At 40.4% G+C, this 25,791-nt stretch overlaps 1 protein-coding gene across 1 annotated transcript in view; it reads left to right on the top strand.

Moving 5' to 3' along the window:
* LOC109474771 (E3 ubiquitin-protein ligase RNF213-like) overlaps nucleotides 1-25,791 on the top strand; it is a 122,127-nt gene that overhangs the window by 71,846 nt on the left and 24,490 nt on the right. Inside the window, 20 exon segments of the mRNA XM_019775133.1 lie at nucleotides 2,555-2,793; nucleotides 3,061-3,143; nucleotides 3,898-4,031; nucleotides 4,458-4,556; nucleotides 4,869-5,000; nucleotides 5,401-5,564; nucleotides 5,969-6,197; nucleotides 6,675-6,845; nucleotides 7,440-7,648; nucleotides 7,987-8,115; nucleotides 10,279-10,435; nucleotides 10,684-10,754; nucleotides 11,794-11,926; nucleotides 12,259-12,366; nucleotides 12,677-12,774; nucleotides 13,088-13,276; nucleotides 23,200-23,323; nucleotides 23,721-23,930; nucleotides 24,472-24,608; nucleotides 24,786-25,158. Of these exon segments, the coding sequence (XP_019630692.1) occupies nucleotides 2,555-2,793; nucleotides 3,061-3,143; nucleotides 3,898-4,031; nucleotides 4,458-4,556; nucleotides 4,869-5,000; nucleotides 5,401-5,564; nucleotides 5,969-6,197; nucleotides 6,675-6,845; nucleotides 7,440-7,648; nucleotides 7,987-8,115; nucleotides 10,279-10,435; nucleotides 10,684-10,754; nucleotides 11,794-11,926; nucleotides 12,259-12,366; nucleotides 12,677-12,774; nucleotides 13,088-13,276; nucleotides 23,200-23,323; nucleotides 23,721-23,930; nucleotides 24,472-24,608; nucleotides 24,786-25,158 (3,189 nt within the window).

Here is a 25,791-nt window from a genome sequence, read left to right as displayed (position 1 = left end):
TCCAGGTGATCATATATATTATATATATCACAATGGCATTTTTGCTTTGCCTCAACAAGAACAGTCTTTTCCCTAAGTTCCCAGCTAAGTTCCCATGTCCTGTTAGGAATCAAATCCACAACATGCCAACATCTAGGCTAGCCCAGCAGGGGAAGGGGGTGATCAAAAGGTCAACCAGGTCAAAAATGTATATAGAGGCACATGGGGAGCTCATCAGTCTGCCTTGTTATCCTAAGTAAATACAGGACCTGGTGGTCCCAAAACAGCTTGTGAGACATCTAGCTACTGGTGTTCCACACTCAGTGGGTGCTAATGACCCAAATCAGAAGGAGGCTTGCTCCCATTGTGTAAGGACACATTTAGCTATAAACAGGGGTATGTGAGGGCCTCCCAAGTATCAGACAGCTAATCTAGAATGTAATTGAGACCAAAATCATTGTCTGCCTAGTGCTAAGTAGTAGTAGGTACTTTTTGGAGTGATTGCTCAATACTCAGTCTTTCACCAACATACATTAATTTTGTAATACAAGTATAGTCAAAGTATTACACTGTGCTCTGCTTCCTTCATGAAAAATGGTACAAATTCTGACAGACCTTATGCCACAACTTCCCGCATGCTGTCAATCAACTTTTTACAAATCTCCCAATCTGGTGCATGTTTTCTGATTATGCAACTTGCAACCATCTTCTTGTGGACATAGTAACATGCAAACCAAAACTCAGACAACAAAAACCACAAGGAGTATGACACTTTCATTTCTTCCACCTTAATTCTAAGCAACTAGCTGATGTTTGTAACTGTACCATGTTTCCTGCCCAATTTATAGACATAAGTTTGATATGCACGTATTCCAAAATAGATCAAGTTGTAGTCGAAGGTTGTAAAGTTCACATGCCCTCATAATCAACATACAAAACAATACCTCCATTTTCATGGAGTTCATAATTGGACATGTAACTTTCTAAAACGTTAGGAACAAAACAGCTTCAAATTAGCGCATAGTTGAAAGCCATGGTTCCAGTCCAAGAGGACACATGGGGTTAATCCAAAGGTGAAGCATGACTGCTGGATAATTACCGTGACAGAAAATGGCACCAATGCAGCTTTACTCCTTCAAATTGGTTCAAGGCTTTGCTGGTTGATAGTTTGGGGACAGAATCTTGGACAGCTATAATTTACCATGAAATTGCCGTGGCAGTCAGCATCAATGCAGCATCAACTAGGCATTAAAGCTTTGAGCATTCATGCAGCACAGAAACACACTTTGGCTTGGATGGAGGTCGTTATGTCCCCGTAATAGGACCTTTTGTGTTTAGAAATCCCCCACCTACATCTGCTTTGAGACAGCCGACAGCTGGATATAGCCGGGGAACCCCATAATGGGATGGGATCAAATGACGTTACATTGCATGCCCGTAGCCAGGATTTTGAATGGGGGGTTCTTCCCACTGCTGGAGGGGACCTCGAGCGCCGTAGGCGCGAGGTTCCGTAGGGGGGTCCGGGGGCATGCTCCCCCGGAAAATTTTGAAAAATGAACCTTCTAAAATGGCATTTCGTGCATTTTCAAGAGGATTTCCAAGAAAAAATCAGAGATAGATTTTTATTCAATAACAAAGGGAGCAGTTTTTCTACACAAAATGTGGACCAAAAAAGTGGACCTTTACATAAAATGTGGACCAAAAAGTGGACCTTTACATAAAAAGTGGACCAAAAAGTGGACCTTTGAGCCTTGTAGGGGGGTTCTTCCGAACCCCCGAACCCCCCTGGCTACGGGCATGCATTGAGGGATTGTACTATAACTTCAGCAGGGGGAGGATAGGTTGGACATATGTCAGGTTATTTTCTACGGCCACACCAAGTAATTGCTATGGATGACGTCCACTGGAGACCTTAAATCTAATTACCTTAAATTTAAGGCAAGCGCGCAATAAAAACACGACGGGCCGAAAAACGAGATGCCTAGATTTGGAATATACTAACTGTAGAAGTACAAATGTTAGGACACAAAGAACACAAGAAACAAGACTGTTCTATTTGTCATAAAGACAAATTAACAAAACAGCAGTAGTCACCCTGTTCTGATTCTTTCCTTTATAACATCTTCTCTTATTATATTTTGCGGAGTTCTATTTGTCATAAAGACAAATTAACAAAACAGCAGTAGTCACCCTGTTCTGATTCTTTCCTTTATAACATCTTCTCTTATTATATTTTGCGGAGCTGTTGTGACACTTTCAACACAGTAAGAATTTCTTGAACGTTTTTTTTTCCAGTAACAGTCCAAACTCAAATAACGTGGGGGGGGGGAGAGCTAACACGGGTGACGACGCATCTGTATAATCTGCGGCAAACCGTTTCAGGGTGTTCTGTACCATAAAAATAGTACATACTTTTGTTCTTTAGACCAAATTGATTATTAAAAAGAGTGAAGAATACGCATGTTAATTTCTCTAGAACGATGTACCTCTGACGAAGACATGAGATCTCCGACCTCTAGTTAGATTTACTTTTGTTTTGTTTGACTGACTAACTGGTGCCGGTACTGTACAACAGGTCCATGGTGGAGTGAGGGCAGAGGACATCATACGTAAGGTGGAGAGAGCTCAGCAGATCGCCAGGGTCAACAAGGACAGGCACAACATCGACACTGTGCTGTTCTTTGATGAAGCAAACACCACAGAGGCCATCGGTCTCATAAAGGAGATCATGTGTGACGGGACCATTGCAGGGCAGCCTCTCAACAGGCAAGATGGCTGTCTCAAGATAGTCGCTGCCATTAACCCATACAGAAGGTAACCTTTAACAATAGAGGTTGTTATAGAAACAGTTTTTTATCATTGATGGGACCTTTGGTTAGATGATTGCAAATATCAGAAAACAGTGTCAGAATGAGATGCAACTGCTAATTATTGTGGATGATAATATATCATAGAAAATGATTCAGTACAACTTCTAACAATATTTCTTTGCCTGTTTGGATGAGTAGTGTAGAACAAAGGCGAAATATAAAACAGTGTCTAATATGCATTGCATAATATGTGATAATTTTCTCCCCTCAGACACACAAATGACATGATCAGGAGGCTGGAGGAGGCAGGACTCGGCTACCATATCAAGGCCACAGAGACAAAGGACAGGTTTGGTATGTATGTTTTACTTCTGATATCAAGATGAATTATATTGTTTGAATATAATAGAAAACAAAAATGAGTTCAACTTGTTCTTTTAAAATCATTTCCAAACAGTTGTTCCCAGTATGTCATGTTTAAAATTGAGATTCCCAGGGAACAAAATTTTGTAAGAATTTAAGAATTGTATACTGACAAGTGTGTGACATTTGTGTGTGACATTTGTGTGTGACAAGTATTTATGATATGTGACAGTTGTAAATCTATCATATATTATTGCAGATAGCGTTGACTAATCAGAGGTCCCCATTTGCTATTTTTTATGACACCATAACACACCCAGCGGTCCCATAAACACCGGAACCAATCAGCATCGACCGATATGTTCTAATTTTATCAGATTAAACATAGTGAAACATGGTTCGGGTTACAGAACAAACTTAGTCTAAGGACAATGTAGTTTCAATGAATACTTGAAGAAAAGGCGGATGGAAAAAAACAACAACAAAATTTTGGATAGGCTATGTGATAAGAACGTTAATGCCCCGCCTCCTGCATCCTCAGTGTGTATGGTGAGATAATCCCTGGTCAGGTGTGATAACCACATCTGAGTCATAAACCACCTCATTTGCTACGCTCACTTGTTGGTTTATTCGGTGGTTATCACACATGACCAGGGATTATCTCACCATATACACCTTGGGGCGGGGCATTAACCCTTTTTAAATTATTATTTCATGGTTTCATTCAATCTGTATACTTCTCCAGGTCACATCCCCCTGCGTCAGCTGGTGTACCGTGTCCAGCCCCTCCCCCCCAGCATGTTGCCGCTGGTCTGGGACTTCGGCCAGCTCAGCAGTGAGGTGGAGGAGAAGTACATCGTGCAGATGGTCAACAGATGCGTAAGTCTTTCCCGTTTCCTCTTTAAATTAGAATTGTATACAAAATGAACATTTTAATTAAAAGTATTATTACTGTATAATAATATTATTCTATAGAATACAATCATGTAGTATGTAAAGTAGTAGTTACTAGATTAAATAGTATGCATTTTTAATAGTTTGACTAGGTCTAGGTCTTACGCTAAGTCTTAATATGTTTTAATCTTTTGAATCTATTTAATATTTTTGCTGGAGTAGTCCTTATATACTCAGGCTTTTCACCTGTGCAATGTTGGATTACAGTGTATGTCTGTTAACTGCTGCTGTAATCAATTTACCTGCCACCACATGGTCATTAAGATTCATATGCATATTGCTAATTATTATGACATCAATAGTCTACATTTTTGTTGCCATGCAAGGGCAGATAATTCCTTTTCACCCCAGTTCCAGATAAAAGCTAACAACCTACCTGGTACCGGTAACACACCGAATGTTGTGAGTGCTGTACTGGCTGCATCCCAGCGGTACATGCGGAGCAAAAAGGTACATTGTAAATGCAACAATAGTGAGGCATGTGAAACCCATTAAAAGAGGGCATGTTGCATGGAGAATAATATGTCATTGAGTAACATTATTAATTTATCATTTACACAATCATGCATTTGTTCAATTATCATTTGACCACCTGTAAGAATTGGTCGCATTTATTACTAGCTGTGCCATTCTTATTTATTTAAATTTAAAGTCAATAAAAATAGTTCTTTAAAGTTGCTTTAGAGTTAAAAAATTTTAAGAAATTACATAAACTTGGTATTATTTTCAAGTAACAATTACCACTACTAAATGTTTCAATAGGATGAGTGCAGTTTTGTGAGTCTGCGTGATGCGGAGAGGACCCTGACAGTCCTGTGTTGGTTCTACCAAATGTCTGGCAAACTGAGGGAACTAATGCCAGATACAGGGGGGAGCACAAGGTCTAATGTACATGTATGTATACCTCTGATTGTCATCCATTTACAACTACTGAAGGGTTATTGAAGTCCATTGTGGTTTTTCATGATTCGATGAAATGGTGTATGGACACAATAGGCGTCCCAGAAGAATACCGTCGGATATTCCACGGAATATCCCACAAACTCCTGCGGGATATCCCAAAAAGTCCCGCAGGATATCCTGAAAAATCCTAAATCCCGATGATGCTTATCCCGCGATCTGTACAATTACATTTTGGACTTGTATCTGGTCCATCTCCAATCCATAATCCTGATGATGTCTTGGCTTTGAGGTAATGTTTCAGACCTGTGTGTGGCTTGCCTATAATACAGATCTGATACTTTTCTCCTTTGCTGTCTTACTGACACAATACCATTACCCTGTGTCATCACAGGCACAAATATCTGACTTCACCAGAGCTCTTGTCCTAGCCATCGGTGTCTGCTACCACTCCCGTCTGGAGACCAGGGAAGAGTACAGAGATTGTGTGGCGCAACATTTCACAGACACCTGCCTGCTTCCCCAGGGACCCCAGACAGTGGAACAGGAGATAGACAGGCATGGTTTAAGAAATTGCTTCTGCCAGTTTGTCTTCTGTTTTGAATGATACTACAGCATCTAATATTTTTACTGACTATAAACAATATACCTGAAAAAAATTGTTTGAAGATAGGGGTGACTCTTTTGTATTTCTGGTTTTGTATTGTTAGTCATGAACCTGAATATGCACACTTATTATAATATATATATTTGTGGCTTCTTAGTACGTATTACACTGATGGGCTTATCTGTAACATTTTTCACTTCTAAACAAATTTATTGCACATCACAAACAGCACAGAGGATTGTTGTCATTTGATCTGTTACGAAGATAACCATGACAGTACAAAATGTATTGTATGGGTGATTCTGATCCTTGGTTTTCCAACAGAATGATGAGTTTTTCTTTTTCTTCCCTTAAGATGCCAGGAGGCGTTCCTTGCTGAGCTGAAGGACCAGCTGGGAGCGAACATCGCCTGTAACACGGCGCTGAAGGAGAACGTGTTCATGATGGTGGTGTGTATCGAGCTGAAGATCCCGCTGTTCCTGGTGGGCAAGCCGGGCAGCTCCAAGTCTCTCGCCAAAACCATCGTGGAAGACGCCATGCAGGGAGACAATGCACCTTCATCCTTGTTTAAAGGACTCAAAGAGGTAGGAAATTTCCTTACAGACTGCATCTTGCTGTGGTGCAGTTTTCTCCAGTGGCTGTCATCCTGTCATTATTATTTTCATATTTTGTCCAAAATTAATCTGTAGGGTGTTAGATATTTTCTCATTACAGCAATTCTAATCAATCATGGCATCTTTGTGTAAAGTACTCATTGACAAGCAGTTAGGAAATGCACTCTTTCAGATTGTATTTTGCAGTATGTGTGTAATATAGGGAGTGCAATTTTTGTTCATCAGTAGCATCAAGATTCTACCAAATTGGTAGAATCTTGATGCATGACAGACTGCCAGGCAAACAATAGCCCTAACAACAACCACCATGATGGCAATGTGTGTTTTTATTGTCAGTCTTGTTTGTAAGAAGTTTTTAATGCAACCTGTTATATATGAAAAAAATTATTAAGTTTTAAATCAAATTTCCTATTAAGCTGTGATTTAAATGTCTTTTTTCCATGTCAGGTCCAGATGGTTTCTTTCCAGTGCAGCCCTCTGGCCACACCAGAAGACATTGTGAGAATTTTCCGACAGTGCAGTAAGTCCCAGAAGGACAAGGACCTGTCCCGCTACGTGTCTGTGGTCGTGCTAGATGAGGTGGGACTGGCAGAGGACTCACCCAAGATGCCCCTCAAGGTGATAAGTCAAAATACCCCTGGTGAAAAGCATTTTTCATTTGTCCGTAAATAAGTATTTAATAAGAATGATACTAACCAATTTTTTACCTGTCTTTGTTTCTTGATATCTATTGATATTTGATGATGAATGGTTTATTTATAACTCAATACATACAATGTCATACATGTATAATTATATTACAGTATATACAGTACAAAACTACATTGTACAAACTGACACCAGACTCACAGGCAACCTTACTGGTTGCCTGAAGTGCACTGTGGTCATACCAGTTTGACCAGACTTAGTGTAAACAAATTCGTTACTGTGTTCTTTTGCACAAACAAGGAATCCGAATTACTGTGGTGCAAACTGAATTGAACTTAATTTTTTTAATGCACACTTGGCATCCAATCAAGATACATTTTGTAAAACGGTTAAGAAGTATTTCCTTTACCTGGTATTTCCTTTACCAAAGAAAGTGCAGCATATTAGATATAAACTTAAGGCACAAATTGAATATAGAATGTGTATGGCCTAAATAACATAAGAAGTTAAACATGACATTGTAAACTATGTGTTAACTTAAAGTTTGTAATTACTGTAACACAGACCCTGCATCCACTGCTGGAGAATGGGTATGAGGAGGAAGACCAAGATGAAAATGAAGATGAGGAAGAAGCCCCAGATCAGACAAGGTCCCACAAGAAGGTAGCATTTGTGGGGATCTCCAACTGGGCTCTGGATCCTGCTAAGATGAACAGGGGCATCTTTGTGTCCAGGGGGAAACCGAAGAGAGAGGACCTGACAAAGAGTGCAAGGTAAGTTTACCATTCTAGCAGTTGATTTCCTCAAGTTTAGTCAGTTAGTCCTTGGACAGGACTCCAGTGTTCGTAATCACTTGCAAACTGATGTGAAGGTGCTTTAGGTCTAGAATTTTGGACACCTTACACATGATTGTGCAGGATTGGCCATTATTAGACATTCGTCAGTCTTATTATAACACCATGAAAGTGCTTCTACTGGCCATTATTATTCTCCACTGATATGAAGATTAATGTCTGTAACTTTACAAAATCTTCAGAATCTGTTATAAGTTTTAACAACACTGTTAACATTATTGGCCATCATGAATCTTACCAGTTCTTATAATGTACAGGGGTATCTGTGAGAATGACGACCATGTCCTGGCCAGTATGAAGACTCTCCTCCCACACCTGTGTGAGGCTTACCTGAAACTCTACAATTCTCAGGACAGGGAGTTCTTTGGCCTGCGAGACTTTTACAGGTGCAGTTTAGAAAATTAATGTATTTCAAACCTGCTCTGCATGTAGACGCAAAATCATTACCTACATTGTACATAATCATTTACCTCCATGAAATGTCATGGAGGTTATATCTTGTGCTCCCTGAACTGTCATGAAGGTTATATTTTTGTTTGTCATTCTGTCTGTCTGCCTGACATTCTGTCTGTCTGTTGGTCAAGGAGATAACAGAAGAAGGGCTGGATGGATTATTCATACTTGGTGTGTTGGTAGGGTGTGACAAAAACTGAAAATGATGAGATTTCTGGACCCCCTAGTAGCTTCTCTTGGTACTGCAGTGGAAATTCTGGTTTTGATATCTCGCGATCTGGACATACTAGATTTTGGATGGTACAATGTAGTCGCTCTTGTGCTCTGTAAGAAGTCACATGAGTTTAGACCCCCTAGCTTGTATTGGACGGTTTGTTTGAAAATCTTCCAGAGAGGATAACTAAAAAACGGTCGACAGATTGTCAGGATTTTTGGTATGCAGGTATTAAATTGATGGTTGAAATATTATTAGCTCCATGACATGTCATGGAGGTTATATTTACCTCCATGAAAAATGAATGGCGGTATTGGCCTGTCTGTGTGTGTGTGTGTGTGTGTGTGTGCGTGTGTGTTTCCGCACTTACAACTTCATAACGCCTTTATGGATTGGGATGATATTTGGTATGCAGGTATGTCTTAGGAAGACGAAGGTCACAGTAAAATATGGGCCTACTGGTGGCTGACCTTGGTACTGCAGCAGAACTTCCGGTTTTTGTATCTTTTGTCCTGAACAAGCTATGGTCTTGATTTTTTGGTGACAGATAGCTTATCCTGTCAGGAATGCATGTAAAGTGACGGTCACAACCCGCCGTACGTGCTTCTGCATGCTGTCTATGTGCAAAAACGTGGGCAATCGTAGGGCATCCGTGCGTGGTGAGTACCACCTCCGTACGGAATCCTACGGATTTGGGAGCACGCAGACACGCCGTAGAATTTTAAGTGCATGTAAAACTTTTTCTACGTGCGGTCTGCGGATTTACCACCCGTGCATGCGAGTACGTGCGACACGCTTGCCCCGTACATCTTATGAGCGTGCAACGTACGGACTCTGTGAGTCTAACTTCACTATTCTCACGTGCAATTGCTGTACGGACAGCGCACGAAGCATTTGCGTGCCACGCACGGTGCTTGCATCATCCGTGCTTACTCCTCACTTCCCAGTTGACCTGCTCAATGACCACGCAGAACACAAGTGCACCATACCAAGTGCTCCGCACGTGCAACGCACCTGATTTCTACAGTATATAAAGACGACTTGACGGGCGACTGCCAACTCGTCTCCAAGATGCCCAGGAAGGCTCAGAAGAAGACTACCAGACAAGACCCAAAGAAACTTTTAAAGCCAATAAGTCCAGATAGGAACAACATATTTTCATCATTTTTGGTAGGTAGAAAGCTGAGAGGTGAGAGTTGTACATAGTTAAATGCAAATTATGCAAATGAGGACTTAATTATTTGACACCCTCAGCCCGACGGGCTGTCATTTCTGTACTAAACGCGGGTCGGAATTTTTCACCCTTTTGGTGGAAAGGGGTGCCGAGCCGCATATCAATACACTTGATTGATATTTTGTGCGCCCAATTTATTTAGGGGTAAATAAGTACATTTTTAAGTAAGGGGCCCATTTTTTCGTCATTTTTAACCATGGCTGCATGGAAAAAACAATTTCCCCAAGGCAATGGCTTTAGTACTCAGTGCTACGGTGACCTGCGGTTCGACTGTAGCTTGGATATATTATAATCAACCCATAATACCTTGTCCATGCCAAATGACAAGGATGTCACCAGTATGTTGCATGTTACTAGTAGTTACTATTCAGTACCTAATCTCCATAATTACACCAGGAATTTTCTCAAGACTTCCAGAACTAAATACTCTTCGTAGTGACAAAGCAGAATCAATCATTCGCAGGCTTTAGGAAGTGATGCATGGTGGCTGCAGATATGCATAGGTTGATCTAATTTTGGCACAGACCCTCATGCAGAATGACTGAAGCATTGAATACCTACGTAACATACTGTATATTGTACATATTAATTAACATCTAATATCAGACAGTCTAAAATTAATATTAAAATATTGGCCATGTCTTCCAGCCTGGTGAAGATGGTATACGGTTTCTGTAAGAGGTCAGGGAGACCCCCCACCAAAGCTCAGGTGGTCCACGCCGTGCTGAGGAACTATGGAGGCAGGGATGGCATGGACCCACTGCAGATGTTTGAACAAGTGCTGGGGACACTCCCAGATGACAAGGTATGTATTTATTTGACAAAAAACTAGCTACATTTACTAAAATTAATTATTAAAATGTAAGATCTGGACTGTGATGTGATCATGAGCACATTCAAGTAAAAAACTGGTAAGGCTTGTGCTGTATCTGGAAGTCACAGTTTTGAACCTTGTACAACAAAGGTTTGCATTTCCGAAATGATTTTTATCATTCGTGATGTGAACAGTATTTGCATGAAGAAGTGAGATCGATGACATGTTTGTTGCTGCAGCGTGCTGATGACCCAGACTGCACCCCCAGTGGTCTGGTCCAAGCAAGTGTCCAGGGCATGCACTGTGAAGGGTAGGCTTCAGTCAGATACATGTATAATTGTGTTGTCTTGCTTTCTGCACCCAGGCTCATTGTTTCTCACAGTCACGCAGCTATAATCAGAACCAAGTTTTCTTTCATACTGAAGGGTTTTATGTTGTGATCTTCCTAATTTCATCCTTTTTTCTCACCTCACACCTATTTCCTTTGTTGGTTTTTTAAACCTAGGAAATAACTTGATATGACCCATTAATACTGATAACAACAAACACTGTCCTTGGTGCTGAATCATTTTCTAGCATATTATTCCATTCACTTCTTTTATCCATAATGATATTTTTTAGCTCCTTTTTTGTAACTGTCCTTAACACTGTCTTTGGTGCTGATGAACACTTGTATCATTCCTATATTCACATCCTTTTCAACCATGGTGATCATGTCCAGATTGTGCACCCATTTATTCATAGTTTACCAAGTTTGAGGCCATTGATCCGAGGTTATTCAAATCGGAGTTGACAGGTATTTTTCTCCTCTTAGCGAATACCCACTTACTTCCAGGTTCGAAGCGATTATGTCCACGACTACTCCTTGCAACATTATCGACATAAACAATTGAACCCTCGTTTATGTTTCATGTGAAAAGGAAGTTGCAGTTGTATGTATTGAGAGCCTATGAATTGTGGAATTGAGGTAGGGAGTGGTAGAAATTGTCAAAAGAAAATATCAGATCACATCCAAAATCAAATAACGGGGGGCCTAAAACGGTGACAGTGCATCTGTAAGTCTGTGGCAAACCCTTTTGGGGTGTTTTGTAGAATAAAAAAGGAAGAATGAAAGGAGCACAGAGATTCTTTTGTACTTTAGACCAAATTGATTTCTAGTATTAAAAAATGTTTATCTAGAACAATGTACCTCTGATGAAGGCATGAGATCTCCGACCTCTAGATAAGTTTATCACTTTGTTATAAACTTCTTGCTGTTTAGATTTGTCACCCCCCCCCCCATTTTGTTATTGTTTATCTTGTTAGCTGCTTGTCCATGTCAAGTTTAAATAGTAAACCCTTTGTTCCAGGGAGAGCCGTTACTTGATGGTTCTAACTCAAAACTATGCAGCGCTGGGGATCCTGCAGCAGGAGTTACTGTCCATGTCTGACACAGTCATCATCTTTGGCAGCAGTTTTCCTAAGGACCTGGAGTACACACAGGTAAGGACACAGTTTTCCTAAGGACCTGGAGTACAAACAGTCAATTCAGTTATTCTATAACTTAAGAAAGTTTGTCTGGTTGATGAATTAAGCAAATAGAAGTTGATGGCACAATTGTAAGAAGTTTACATTGTATAGTTACATGTACCAACCATTATATTGTTCCAGACCAAACTACAATCTACACGTCATGTACTATCATGATCATGCCATTGGGATATTTGCACCATCTTCAGACAGTATAAAGTCCTGTTGCCGTTTGATCAATGATTGTCCAAAATGTAGATCATTTTTGCAGAATGATGAGTTCTGATAATATTGTGCACTGTCAGGTGTGTCGCAACATCAACCGTATCAAGGTGTGTATGGAGACAGGGAGGACTGTGGTGCTGCTCAACCTGGAGAACCTGTACGAAAGTCTTTATGATGCCCTCAACCAGGTGAGCAGGGATTCATTTTAAGTAATAATATTGTTATAATTGTATAATACAGTAACATTAATTTTATGTATATGGCAACTAAGGCTTTTACATTCAAAGGTGTAAAACGTAAACATGAACATATATTATAGGTGGTTTGGTGGGTAGCTGAGTCGTCTATTTTGGGTGTAGATAGTAGTGCCTTACATAATTTCATAGACTCTGTCTTGACATGTTTGGTGTACGTATTATGTTAAGAATTGCTAAATATTACTGTAACAATAAATATTAAAGATTGAATACTGTACTGAGAGTGTTTTTCCCCATGCAGTACTATGTGTACTTCGGAGGTCAGCGGTACGTGGATCTGGGTCTGGGCTCATCACTTGATCATGACAGGTTCAAATGTCGAGTCCACCAAAACTTCAGGTAAAGCTTTGTTTACCTCAAAACATGCAGTTTGGGCACACAACTTCAGGTCATTGGCTGTGCGTTTGGTGGAACTTGTTGGGCTATGAGACTCGTGAAACATCGTAGTAGGAAGGCAGATAAGAAATTTGTGATTTGGACATTGTTTCCACATACATTCTGGATGGCTCTCTGGCTATCATCATCATAGTCTGTCTTTCATTGATGAGGGAAGTTCATCGGTCCCTCTATAATATGATGATATCAAATATCCAAGCATAAAGTTCAGGATGTAATTTTATAAACCAAACTTACTATTTGCTCTCTCTCCCAGGCTGGTAGTTATTGCAGAGAAGGACATTGTGTATGAGAGGTTTCCCATCCCACTGATCAACCGGCTGGAGAAACACTTCCTGGCCATCTCCACTGTTCTGACCCCCCAGCAGAAGGCCATCGCTGACAGGCTGGATGGACGGGCCAAGGCTTTTGCCACACAGAGGACTGCACCTTATGAAACTGTCAAGTAAGTTTGTGAATAGTTTCATCCAGTTGGTAAATCAATTTATACATTGTACAACATAGTTTTCTTAGGGGCAAAGTGAACTTTCCCTTGTCGTATTCTGTTACATCATGGTCACAACAAATGATGTGTTCTCATGTACATGTTCAACTTGCCAAACTGGTAAACTACCTCAAGAGGTACATGTACAATGTAACACTCCTGACCAGTTTTTGTACAATGAGGGAATGCAGGGATTCAAACTCTTGTATTGTCTGCTTCTTAAAAAAATGTTATTTATTAGTAGTAGCGCTAGGTTCTAAATCAGCTGATATGCTTACCATCAAATCAATGGCAGCATGATTTACAAGACTCAATGTTCCCTAACATTAGAAGATGAGTCTTTGTTCATTGAATATGGCCTATAATGTTTGACTATTTTCAGGAGCTGTTTTATTTCATTGTCATGTAGTTTCTTGTCATCTATAGTTATATTCATTTCAGTTTGATGTGCAGTAGTCACGATGGTCAAATTGGGGCTGAAAAGTTGCACTCTACTGCAGCTATGGAGATAGAACCCGTGAATCCTGTTTGATATTCGAACCGAATGGTTGTTCGATCGAGGGTTACCTGTGGTCATTTACATGTACAGTAAGCAAGCTACATATACAACCTGCTGCTTTAAGACCTTTCCATAATAACTATATAATGTCGTGATTTTATTATTATGTAACATGTAACGAAGCTACTGCTGTCATCATGGGTGACCTTGAAGGTCAGAATTCACGCCGTTATCATGATCAAATTCAAGTCTTCACCTCCAAGTAGCGTGGCATTCGTGCAAACATGGTATTTTAACCACTCCTAAAAATCGTTCAAATTACCTCACTGACGGCTTGTTTGGAAGAGCAACGATTTCCACAGATTTCTGTCTTAGGAATTTCTTAAATATGGCCAGGCTAATGAATTATGGGTATTTAAAGTTTTAAAACTTTTGGCTGTATATAAATTTGAGTTTTAGGAAAAAAAATGGATAATCCTAAGATGGAAAGTTTAGATTTACTCTAATATTTCTAAAAATTCAAAAATAAAACCTTATTTTTTATCTTTGTTGCCCCTTAAAATCAGTGCTCCGTGAAGGGGGTCAGGACGTCCGGACGGAGTGTTGTGAAGAGCTGATTTTTCATGTTCGCAGTCAAAACACTGGGTTCTCTTTGTGTAATCGGCACGCAATTTTATACGCCGTCTGCGGGCATGCCCGTGTTGATGCACGAATGTGTATTTTTGCCGTTGCTGCTTTCGTGGTCAATGTAATATTGCAGACGCACCCCTACAATTACGAGGCGAATTGGAATGGTCCAGAAAAACGCGTTGTTTGGAATAGCAGTGGGGGGGTGGAACTTCATGCAGATACGGGGTGGTTTTGATAAGTGGTTCCAGATGTTTTTGCCCGTGCTTAAGAGATGGCAAATTTTTTGGAAGATGTTCGCAGCCAAAACGCATTCTTCAGTACGTTGCATTTCTGTGTAATTTCGCATGTGGTGTGGCATTATGTCCGGGATGATGCACGTCTTTTTATTTTTACCGTAGCTGTTTTGATATTGGAGTAAATGCTTATTTTCGAAACATCCCCATGTCGTTGAAATGTTTTCGCCCGTTTATGTGACCGGTAGTAAGTCGCGGTCAGGCTGATGGGGACGGAAATGTGGGGTAGTCAGAGTTCAACATTACGAAATGTAAATACCGATGACGTAATCCTATCGATTTCAAACTGGTCGGCTGTGGCGACCTAGTGGCGGCGTGTATTTAGTCACGTAGCAACTGGCCGGTCGTCCTAGCAACGAGCATGCTGGCCACTTCTCTGTACACATGGGCAATATTTTTGGGTTGGGCCGCTCCATAGTGTTAGTGGAGCAGCTCTTTGTAAACATGGACAATATTTTTGAGCAACCCATCAATGTGTTCTGCCTCGTGGTCGGATGTGGTCTGGGGCTGGTAAACCGCACATACTAGTAGATAGGGTAACTTTATGATTTGCTAGTTGTAAAGGCGTCTTGTAGTATGAGCCGGTATATGAAGAAGTTGCCTGTGTTACACAATCATCATCATCAGCTTTCGGCCGGATTGATGTGCAACTGTTATCAATTACAGGGACTGTGCTAATGCCGACTGGTTGCTCGGCCAGTCGTGCTGTCCTGATACACCGCGAATGTTGGGCAATATGCGAGTGTTCCCTGTAGACAGTCCCAGGAGTCATTTTTTTCGCACATTCCAGGAGCCAAACCAAAATACGTTCATAAACCGAGTCCAAAAAACCGAAACGTGAAAATCGGATGATCGGACCTGATGTACATTTCTCTTTCTGTAGATTGTACACACAATACACACATCTTTAGATAATCTGGCCATGGCAGGTAAAAAAAAAAAGTAACCCTGAATCATACTAGATTAGTGTAAATGCATGTTTATGCGTTCAAAACAAGAAAAGAAATTGTTTCCCGGTATTAATCTCTTGAAACACGGTGCTGAATATTGACGCAAAAATATTTCGGGCATGGCGCGCCCTTCCCCGTTGTTTAGACTGTATGCAAATCCCGCGTCACGTGTCGGCATTTCGCATCTCTGATTCGTTGTTGCGTCTTAACATGACTGAGCCGATGCGCGTTTAACCCTAAACAGTACACCTGGGGTCCGTGCGGACCCCAGCACTATATATTCTGTAATATTTTTTTTGTTTCTAAAGATTTTTTTCTGAAATTTCAGGAAATTGTAACCCACAAAGTTGTCCCTTAATACAGTGCAAAAAACTCAGTTTCCCCCATTTCTAAGAATTTTTATATCTGATTTTCTTTTGGGGTTCGCGCGGACCCCAGCCGGCTTTCGATCGTAATCATACACTGGCGTTCTTATACATTACTTTATTAGCGTTTTTATATGATTTTTTTGCACTTTTCTTATGGCCACCGACTTTTCAGAGAATGGTGTTACTGTAAACAGTAACAATAGAATTAAATTCTAACAACTTTGGTGTAATTATGACGTCATAGAAACTTTATTCGCAAAATCATGCCCGAAGGCTAATTGCTTTTACAATCAAGAATAAAATACATTGCAATACAGTAACAGGAGACAGGTAACAACTGTCTGGAAAAAACTTCTACTTCTACTACTACGCTAGCTATTATGGGGTTCGACTTCTTCTTTGAAGGCAGTGGATAATGAATAGTCCCACATTCAGCATAATTAGTGGGTTTTGTGATCTTAGTAGGAATGCAGTTTTTTGGTGATCTTCTAAATGACGAAAGGATGGGGAAATTGTTGTAACTGTCTGAAATAATCTGTTTCTTTCGGTCTCGTAGTGAGGACACTGGCTAACAAAATGTATTTCATTTTCCACTGCATTCATTGTACAATATTTACATAATCTCTCGTGCACAGGTAGTTTTCTATATCTCTAGTGGATGCGCACTTATTCTAATCTTACACATGGCAGTTCGCTCGTCAAATTCATTGTGGTATATTTTTCCATAGAGTAGTCGGATTTGAGAGTCTTGTAAAATCTTAGCTTGCCGCTAGTTACAGACAATTGGTGAAAGAACGTTTGAACATACATATCAGTTAGTCAGAGTTCTCTTCAACAATGTACATATGCTGTTGTTGTCTAATGTACAGTGGTTGGTGTTCCATAAAAAAGAATAGCCTGCATTGTTAATTATTTCTTTGACATGGTGTAGCCAGCTTTTCTTACCACTATTTCCCATATTGTGTTGCTGACAGAGTAATGCATCTACTTGTAAGGGGTGTGTGAAAGTGTCCAGTTGTTTAAGTCTTAACCAGTATTTAACTACACGGACGGATACATCTATATCTGTTGGGAACAACCCAAGTTCTGCCCTACTTGCTAGGTTACTAGAATTCCTGTGCACACCAAGAATATTTTTACAGAAGCGGTTCTGAGTTATCTCTACAGGACAATTGTCATTTGAGTAAACTTTACCCCAGATCTCACAGGCGTATAACATTATAGGTTTGATGGAGTTTGAGTAAGGCCTTGGGGGACAAAGGGGTGCGAATAAGGGGTTTAAGACTAAATACTGCTTTACGAGCTTTTAAAGATAATTGTTTTTTGGCTAAAGAATAACTGCCGGACGAGGACATGATTAGACCTAGGTAGGTATATGAGCTTGTGATTTGGATATTTTCTGCGCCGAAGGAAAATTTGGTGTTCTTGAATGTTCTTCCTGTTTTGTTGAAAATCATCACTTTGGTTTTCTCAAGGTTTACTTGAATGTTCCATTTCTCACAAAATGAGTTAAGTTTGTTTAGCGCACATTGTAACCCTGTTTCCGATTCCGAAAACATCACAACGTCATCTGCATAAAGCAGACAAGATACCAGTAAATTGTGTAAGGTGGGTGGGGCGCAATCAATATTATCTAAGTCATTAACTAGGTCGTTTATGAATATGTTAAAGAGGGTTGGACTGAGGTTGCATTCTTGTCTGACTCCTTTGTCAGTAATAAACAATGGTGTGAGGCCGGCTGACGTTTTGACACAAGTTTGTGGGTTGGTGTACATAGATTTGATTAAACTATAGAATTTACCACCTATTCCTGAGCTGAGTAGTTTATACCACAGTCCTTCGCGCCAAACGCTATCGAAAGCTTTACGGAAATCGACAAAGCATGCATAAAGACGTTTATTGGCGTTAGTGTATTTAGATATTAATGTATCAATGACGAAGAGGTTGTCGTTAGTTCCAATTGAAAGTTTTTTCTAAAGCCGGCCTGGTTAGGGGAAATGAGGTTATGTTCATCTAGGTAATTAGTAAGACGTGTGTTTATTACAGCTGTGAATAACAGCGAGGCAGCTAATAACTGAGATACCCCGATAATTGTTGGGATCTTCTTTAGGTCCACCTTTATGCAGTGGAACGATGTGGCTTACGCGCCATTGTTGGGGAAAGTGTCCGGATAAAAGAAACAAATTGAATAATTTGGTCAGGGGTTTGACAAGGATAGGAGATGCGCATTTTAGCATCTCATTAATAATAAGATCGTTGCCAGAGGCTTTCTTATACTTTAATTGAGTGATTGCTTGCATAATTTCCTGCTGTAGTATCATGGTATCTAAACAATTTAGGCTTTCGGACTGTTCTTCTAATTCTAATAATTTATTTACTATCTGAGTATGAAAAAGATTGTTGAATTCAGGGGGCTTAGGTGTACTGTCTCTTCCGTACAACCCATGGAAGTGTTCGTGGAGTTCCTGTTTGTTAATTGTGTCTTCTACAGGGATGGAATCATTTGCTTTGAACTGTTTAACCAGCTCCCAAAAGGCTGACGGGTTGTTGCCAGAGTAAGAATTAAATTGATGGAGGATATTGTTTTTATAGGTAATTTTAGTTTTCCGTATAAGTCGGGTGTATTCCTTTTTTCTTCTATAAAATATAGGCCTCTAATAAAAGGGTCCCTAGGGTTACTCAAGCAACTGGATATGATTTGAAAACGTCAGACGTTTCAGCTAGTATCCACTAGCTTTCGTCAGTGACTGAGAGACCAGAGGGGAAAGCAGGTTAATAAGTACAACCTGTTGATTGATATGCAAATAAAGTGAAGACAAATTTTGGGAAGTCAAAAAAGGAACAAAAGTCAGACAAGTCAAGACAAGATGATGCAAATTAGTCTGAAAGCTCCTGTTATACAGAACAGGAGCTTAAGTGTTGTCTGTCCTCGGGGCTGGGAGTGCCAAATCCCAAGTGCCGGAAAGATCGACCCGTAGCCCCCCTTCCCTGTTGAGGGTGGGGTTGTACATTCTTTCATATATTGCCTCTTTAACACCCCGTTCCCACCAGCGTGTTTCGCGGTCTAAGATATCCGTGGACTCGAGTTTGAAAGAGTGACCCTGGTTGTGTTGTAGGTGGTGGAAAATAGCTGAGGAGTAGCCGTTGGCACTGTAGGTCGGCAATGTTCTTTGTATCTTACTTTGAGCGGTCGGCTTGTCTCTCCGATGTAGGTGTTGTTACAGTTGGGCTCCTCACATTTGAGTCTGTAAATAACATTCGCCTTGGTACCTTTGTGAGGTCGGTCCTTAGGGTGTACCAGTCTTTGTCTGAGGGTTGAGTGAGGTTTGAAGTTAGTGGCTATGTTGAAGTTTTGGAAGATCCGTCGGAGTTTCTCAGATACTCCTTGGACATACGGAATAGTGATGTTGGCCTTGTTTTTGTTGGTTGAGTAACTGTTTTCTGGCGTATCGTATTACCTGGATGTCTAACCTTCATCGACGTGTCCCTAGGGTTTTTCGACAGGAGCTTGCCAAGGTCTTTTAGTTTCTTTCTGGCAGAAGCACAGTTCTCAGTAAACCATTTCTTTTTGTTTTTGTGTTTGTTGCGGGAATGAGTTGCTTGCCTTGTACGGCGAAGAACTAGTGATTTTTTGCCTGCCTCTTGTAGAGGAGAAACTACATCGTAAGTCATTCAAAGCGGCGTCAAGAGAGTTTGGGGTTGCCTCGTAGCTCCTGTTGAGAAAGTTTTCCATGGCGGAGGTAAATTCGAGGCTATTTACTGTTTCTAGAAACTTTTGTTTGGAGTCAGCTCTCCATACAAATTTACAATGTGGCCGAGTAGACAATGTGTTAGTAGTCTGTTCAGAGAATCGGTTAGCATTGCTATGTAAAATTATGGAGAGTTTACAATGGTCGGAGAGTGGGGTTAGCGGTGAACATGGAAGAAAGAGATTTTATGGAGGAAAATGTTTTCACTAGCTAGAACGTAATCTACAGCACTAGAGCCATTGGGCTGATAGCATGTAGGTTTACCTAGTACGTCTCCGGGAGTCCTACCATTTAATATTCTTAATTTGCTGTTTATGCATACCTCAATCAAGTTTTTGCCGAATGGAGTGGGGTTACCTAGATCCATATTATTTCGTGGAAACAGGTGGTCAAAACTGTAGTTTTCGGGAAGACTATCTGCGGGACAATCGTCAACTATGTGGTCTTTTAAGTTCCCGACACGGGCATTGAAATCCCCCCGACTATAACCTCACCATGGCAACTGTATAAAGCAATTTCTTCCTCTAAAATATCAAAAACATCATATGTCCTGTTAGCATGGACTGTAGATCGGTTAGGACTGATGTATATAAATGCTAAATAAATATCTCTGTCGGTACTTAGAAGTTGTTTGTCAATTTTCACCCATAAGATATCTTCAGTTTTGCTTTCTAATTACCTTCGCCAAGAAGGTTATGTTTTCAGGGGCGTTCGTGTATGTGTGTGTGTGTGTGTCTGTCTGTCAACACGATAACTTGAGAAGGTCTTGATGGATTGTCTTGATACTTGGTAGGTGGGTAGGTCTTGATGAGACCTCAAAATGATTAGATTTTGGGCCACCTGGCGGCTTGTCATGGTACTGCAGCAGAACTTCCGGTTTTGATATCTCATGATCCAGACATGCTAGGGTGACGAAATTTGGATGGCAGGTAGCTCTTGTGCTGGGGATAAAGTGACATGAGTTTGAGCCCCCTAGTTGCTTGCTCTAGAACTGCAGGGGGGTTTAATGGACAAATGTTTAAAGGGGGATAACTCAAGAACCGATTGATGGATCATCGTGATTTTTGGTATGTAGGTAGCTTGAGTGATGCTTGACATAATGATATTACAATTATGCAAATATGGATGTAATTTGCATAATTAATGAGGACATTCTATTTATCAGCTGCATTCCATAATAGGAAGTTCAAGCTTGTGACATATGTTATTAAGAATGAGAGAAACACAGGCAGATATCGATTATGCAAATGAAGACTTAATTTGCATAATTAATGAGGAAATATTATAATTGCATAGTGGTAACTGCCTGGAATTTTATACTTGGGGTGTTTGAAAGTTAAGTTAAGGTGAACATAATTAAACATAACTTATTCAAATAAGGACCTCATTTGCATAATCCATGAGAAAATGTCATCATGGCATTCTTTGTTAAGATAAGTCTTTTGGTGGAGAATATGATCAACAGATATAATTCATGCAATTGAGGATCCTATTTGCATAATTAGGGGGATTAATATATAATTTCTTAATCATAAAAGCTAACATCATTTGGCGAAGGTATGAGATCGTGGAACTCTAGTTTTGAGATGAATTTGCTATATTGTTTTTTGAAGAGAAATACTATGCCACCAGAATTACGTCTAGCTTTTTTTGACTTCTTTCTGGTGCTACAAAAATGAAGAAGATTAGGAAAATAAAGCTAACCTGTGTGCCACGTCTCAAGTAGGGAGAAAAAGTCGAACCCTTCTATTTCATCAATAAAGTAACTATCATCTACTTTCTTTCCTAATCTGTGAATGTTCCAGAATCCAAACGACGTCATATGACGTCAATAATGTGGTCCGCCATCTTGGATTTTGACCAATGACGTCATCAAATTAGCATATATTATTGATATTAAATGATTTAACTTATCGTTAATTATGTAAGATGTTATTAATGCCAGAAAGGAACAGTTATTTAATATAAAACCCAGAAAATTTTAATGTTTAGACCAAAATTACTGATTTTTCCCATTAAACTGCCTGTCAGGAACCCGTTGCCATGGCAACACAAAAAATCATTAACTTATTTAACTAATATGAAATTTTTCCCAGATATATTTTAGAAGTGTCCACCAAATTTCATGGTTCTAGCTGAAGCCGTTCATGCGCTATTTGAGATTAAAGTTGGCGCGGGTCTCAAAAAAACACTCGGTCTGAATAGGGTTAAAAAATCGGGTATTTCTTCTTTTTTTCTTTTCTTGACCAAAAAATAGGAAAAGGTCAAAATGTATGATTTTTGTACGTAATGTGGACTCAGAGGTTCACACATCAATTTGCAAAGCAATTGAGCTGGTAGTATGTTGATAATTTCTTAAAATTAGCAAAAAACTGTCTTGGGGTCCGCGCGGACCCCAGGTGTACAGATTAATCAGTCCGGGAAGGTGTACTGTTGAGGGTTAAACAATTTTTCTTTGTTCAATTTATCACACTTCACAGAGAATTGTCACCAATGGCTACTTCTTTTTGTTGCAATATGTAATACTTCACGGAGAATTGTCGCCTATGGCTTCTTCTTTGGTTCTTGTGAACACTTTTTGAAATCGGAAATTGATCTCATTTGGAAGCAAATGTACATAAAGTTGAGCAAAGGCAGCAAAAGATTAACAATTCATTTAATGTAAACAAATCTAATCACTTGCTACAATTTATTTTGACAAGTATTTATTCTCCATTTGTTTATTTCTAAATTTTAACCGTTACCCCCGGGCCGGCCCGGGACTCCCACGCAGCCACGTTCAAATGCGTTCTGTAACCCGATACCTCCCTAGTAATGCGACTTTTAGCCCAGCAACCAACCGCCATGAGTACAGTCAAACCTGTCCAAACCGGCCACCCAGGGGACCAAAGAAAAGTGACGGCCTTGGACAGGTGGTCTCCTTAAAGAGGGTCTCCTCACAACATGATTGAGGCATAAATGGTTTTCAAGTCCAGATGTTTTAATGTCAAATGCTGCAATCATCTTCAGTTCTGTGGTGAATGCGTGTGGGGAGGGTGGAACATAGAACAATTAAATACGTTGAACAAAAATATCATCCAGCAGTCGAGGCAAACTGGCTGGTTTCTCCATCAATAATCAACATGATCGAAAATGATGTGGTCACCATTGGGCTTTGAGCGGATGCAATTCAGGGCTGTTGCAGACGCATTAGCCAGGTGGTCACCTTGGACAGGTTGCTTTAAATTCTTGCATCAATGGGGAAATTATTGGGGCCAAGAAAAAGTTGGGGGGCCAGCTTGCAGAGGTTTGGCTGTATAATGAATGTAGCTCTAAGTTCCTTATAGTTTTCCGCCGATAGTGTACGTTTTGGTCACTACTTCCCATTTTCAACAGACACTTTCAACTTGTTTCAGGGACCTGTACACAGTAGGAGATGCCTTTGTTGGTTACCATCCTGACACGGCCGCTACACTGGTGTTCCAGGTCTGTTCAGAGATGAGTGGGGTAGACACAGATGACCCTTTACTGGAGGAAGAGGTGAGGTTTCCTGTTTGTTGAGCTATGTAAGCGTGCCACAAAGCATTTCGACGGTGTCAAAATTGCACAGGGAACACGCAATGACGGCAGTCCCAGGGTGCAATATGGGGCACCCAGAATGGCTGTTTTTTACGGTTTCCACATTGATATAAGGCCCAAACTGTTGACTTTACTCGGTCAGAAAATAGTTTCAAATTGATAATCATATTTTACGATCTTCAGTGGAGTTCAGCGGCACGGCACGAAAAATCCGCCATGATGTGCCAGCTGCTTAGACAGAAACTAGCCACTTATTGCGACACAAACATTACGGTAGTAAGGCATGATTTAACTAGACTATATTATTCTTAAATCATTCTACATTCCAACCATATATGCCTGACTTCATGATATTCAGATACTTGAGAAGGCGCAGGACCTTCTCCTCCAGTGTGCCACACCAGACGCTGTGGTCAGGCTGTCCAAGTCCAAACTGTCGTCAGAAGAAGCTGCCCTGAAGGACAAGTACTTCAATCAGCAGCACCACTCCTGTCTGCAGAAGTTCCTGTGTCACAGGATCCACCAGGCTAGACAGGCAGGAGGGTGGCAGCAGGGCATACAGACACAGGTACACTTACATGTACACATACTGCATCAGTGCAAAAGGACGCTTTCTGTTGGATGATTGATCAATTTTGTATCAGAATTTTGTCTCTTGCCATTTATCATTTTCAATACAACATATGAAAACTGCAGAAGCCTGAAATGATACGTTCCATAGTGCTATATGCACATTACATTCCACATTTAGCTCAGGTGCAGAACGTCCTACCAAATTAAAATGTACTAACACAGGTGATTCTTCTGTAACAACAAATCTGATGAAAATTTACAATGTTTCCCTTTCTAAGTAAGGCTCCTGAAATAATTTTCAACAGAAGATTGCAAATTTGCTATTTCTCAATTGAATATGAATTTGAAATTGAATATGAATTTGAAATTGAATATGAATTTGCCTTTAGATTTTAATCCACGATGATGGATATCCTTTACCTTCCAATTCTAATTAAAATGCTGCTGCTGGATTTGATGACAAATGGTTTGATTGCTATATGTGTTTAGAGGGGCATTTTATTATAGGTCCTCAAAGTTATGTTCTGTTTCTAAAGGTGACCACCCACTCCAAGCTGCTGTCTCAGACAGATGCCCTGAGTCTGGCCACAGCTCTGGACCTGCCGCCATCTCATGTAGCGGTCATGTCACTGCAACAGTTCGACACTGAGCTTCAGTTCTGTAAGCAAATCAGGTCAGTCTTCAAGTTGTTTGGTGCATCATGATACTTATCTACGAATTTACAACAATTTGATATCATATGACAGGTATCACACTATTCTCTGTGTATCTTTTGTTGTGACTGTACTTCTACATGTGGAATAATGAGACAATACGCTCTCAGTGCAACATGTTTTTGTTATCTTTACAGAGATTTCCTGACATTAACACTACGCGAGGAGTCCGTCCTGGTGGTCCAGTGTGACTCTGGCCACACCAACAGTAACCTGATAGCCTGCGCCCGGTACTGCGTGCAGGACGAACAGACACAGGTGGGCAACACCACGGCTCACCTGGTCTTCATCGTGCAGCTGCCCCGCCTGCCGGGAGGCTGCTTCGTGGGGTTCCAGGGCGGCAGGTGGACGTGTGCACACATCGACAACCTGCAGCCGCCGCAGAGTGACGCACCTGACCCTGCCCAGATGATAAACAAGCCAATCAGTCAGCTGCTGGGGGGGCACAGGAAGGAGGATGACACACGCTCCATGGATGTGGATGCTGTTGACAGATCAGTACAGATGGAGGTGTGTGTTAAACCACAAAACTGTTTATTATCTCAGGTATATTGAAGTCAAATATGGGCCCCAATGTCCCCACATGCTTTAGAACCCGAATCATGTTAGATCTGACGTAATTCGAACTGAATGGCGTGCTATCTGGGGTCACCAGCAGTCTTTTACAGTAAACCCAGCTTTCCAGGCACTTTTCTATGTGGGCACTTCGTGACAGAAAAAAGCACCTTATCAAATATAAACCATTTTCTGCAAAGTACTTCGCTGTTTTCATTTGTAGTGGACATATGCAATATGTAACAGAGCTACTATTGTCATCATGGTTGACCTTGAATATCAATTACTTTTATACAGAACATTAGATGCAGGATTTGACACTGTTGATGTTTAGGATGTTGTATTTAGTAATAGTTTATGTACTGTGTATTTGTTGTGTGTAATTTTATGTGTACTATCCAGGATTACCTGAAAAGCAGACCAAAATGGCCTAAGTTGTAATTACTGGTTAAATAAATAAATTGAATTGAATTTAATACTTTGTTTGGGAGGAGAAGTCCTTGGTGCTGAAGTTGGTGTGCTATGCTGATGGGCAGCTGCATGTATACTGATCATAAAGTGTAGTTACATGTACAGCATATTGAATAT

This window comes from Branchiostoma belcheri, unplaced genomic scaffold (assembly GCF_001625305.1).
Source record: "Branchiostoma belcheri isolate BF01 breed outbred unplaced genomic scaffold, Haploidv18h27 scaffold319, whole genome shotgun sequence".
Classification (NCBI taxonomy): domain Eukaryota; kingdom Metazoa; phylum Chordata; class Leptocardii; order Amphioxiformes; family Branchiostomatidae; genus Branchiostoma; species Branchiostoma belcheri.
The sequence above is the reverse complement of the archived record's forward strand: the minus strand, read 5'-3'. Positions and strand labels throughout refer to the sequence as shown.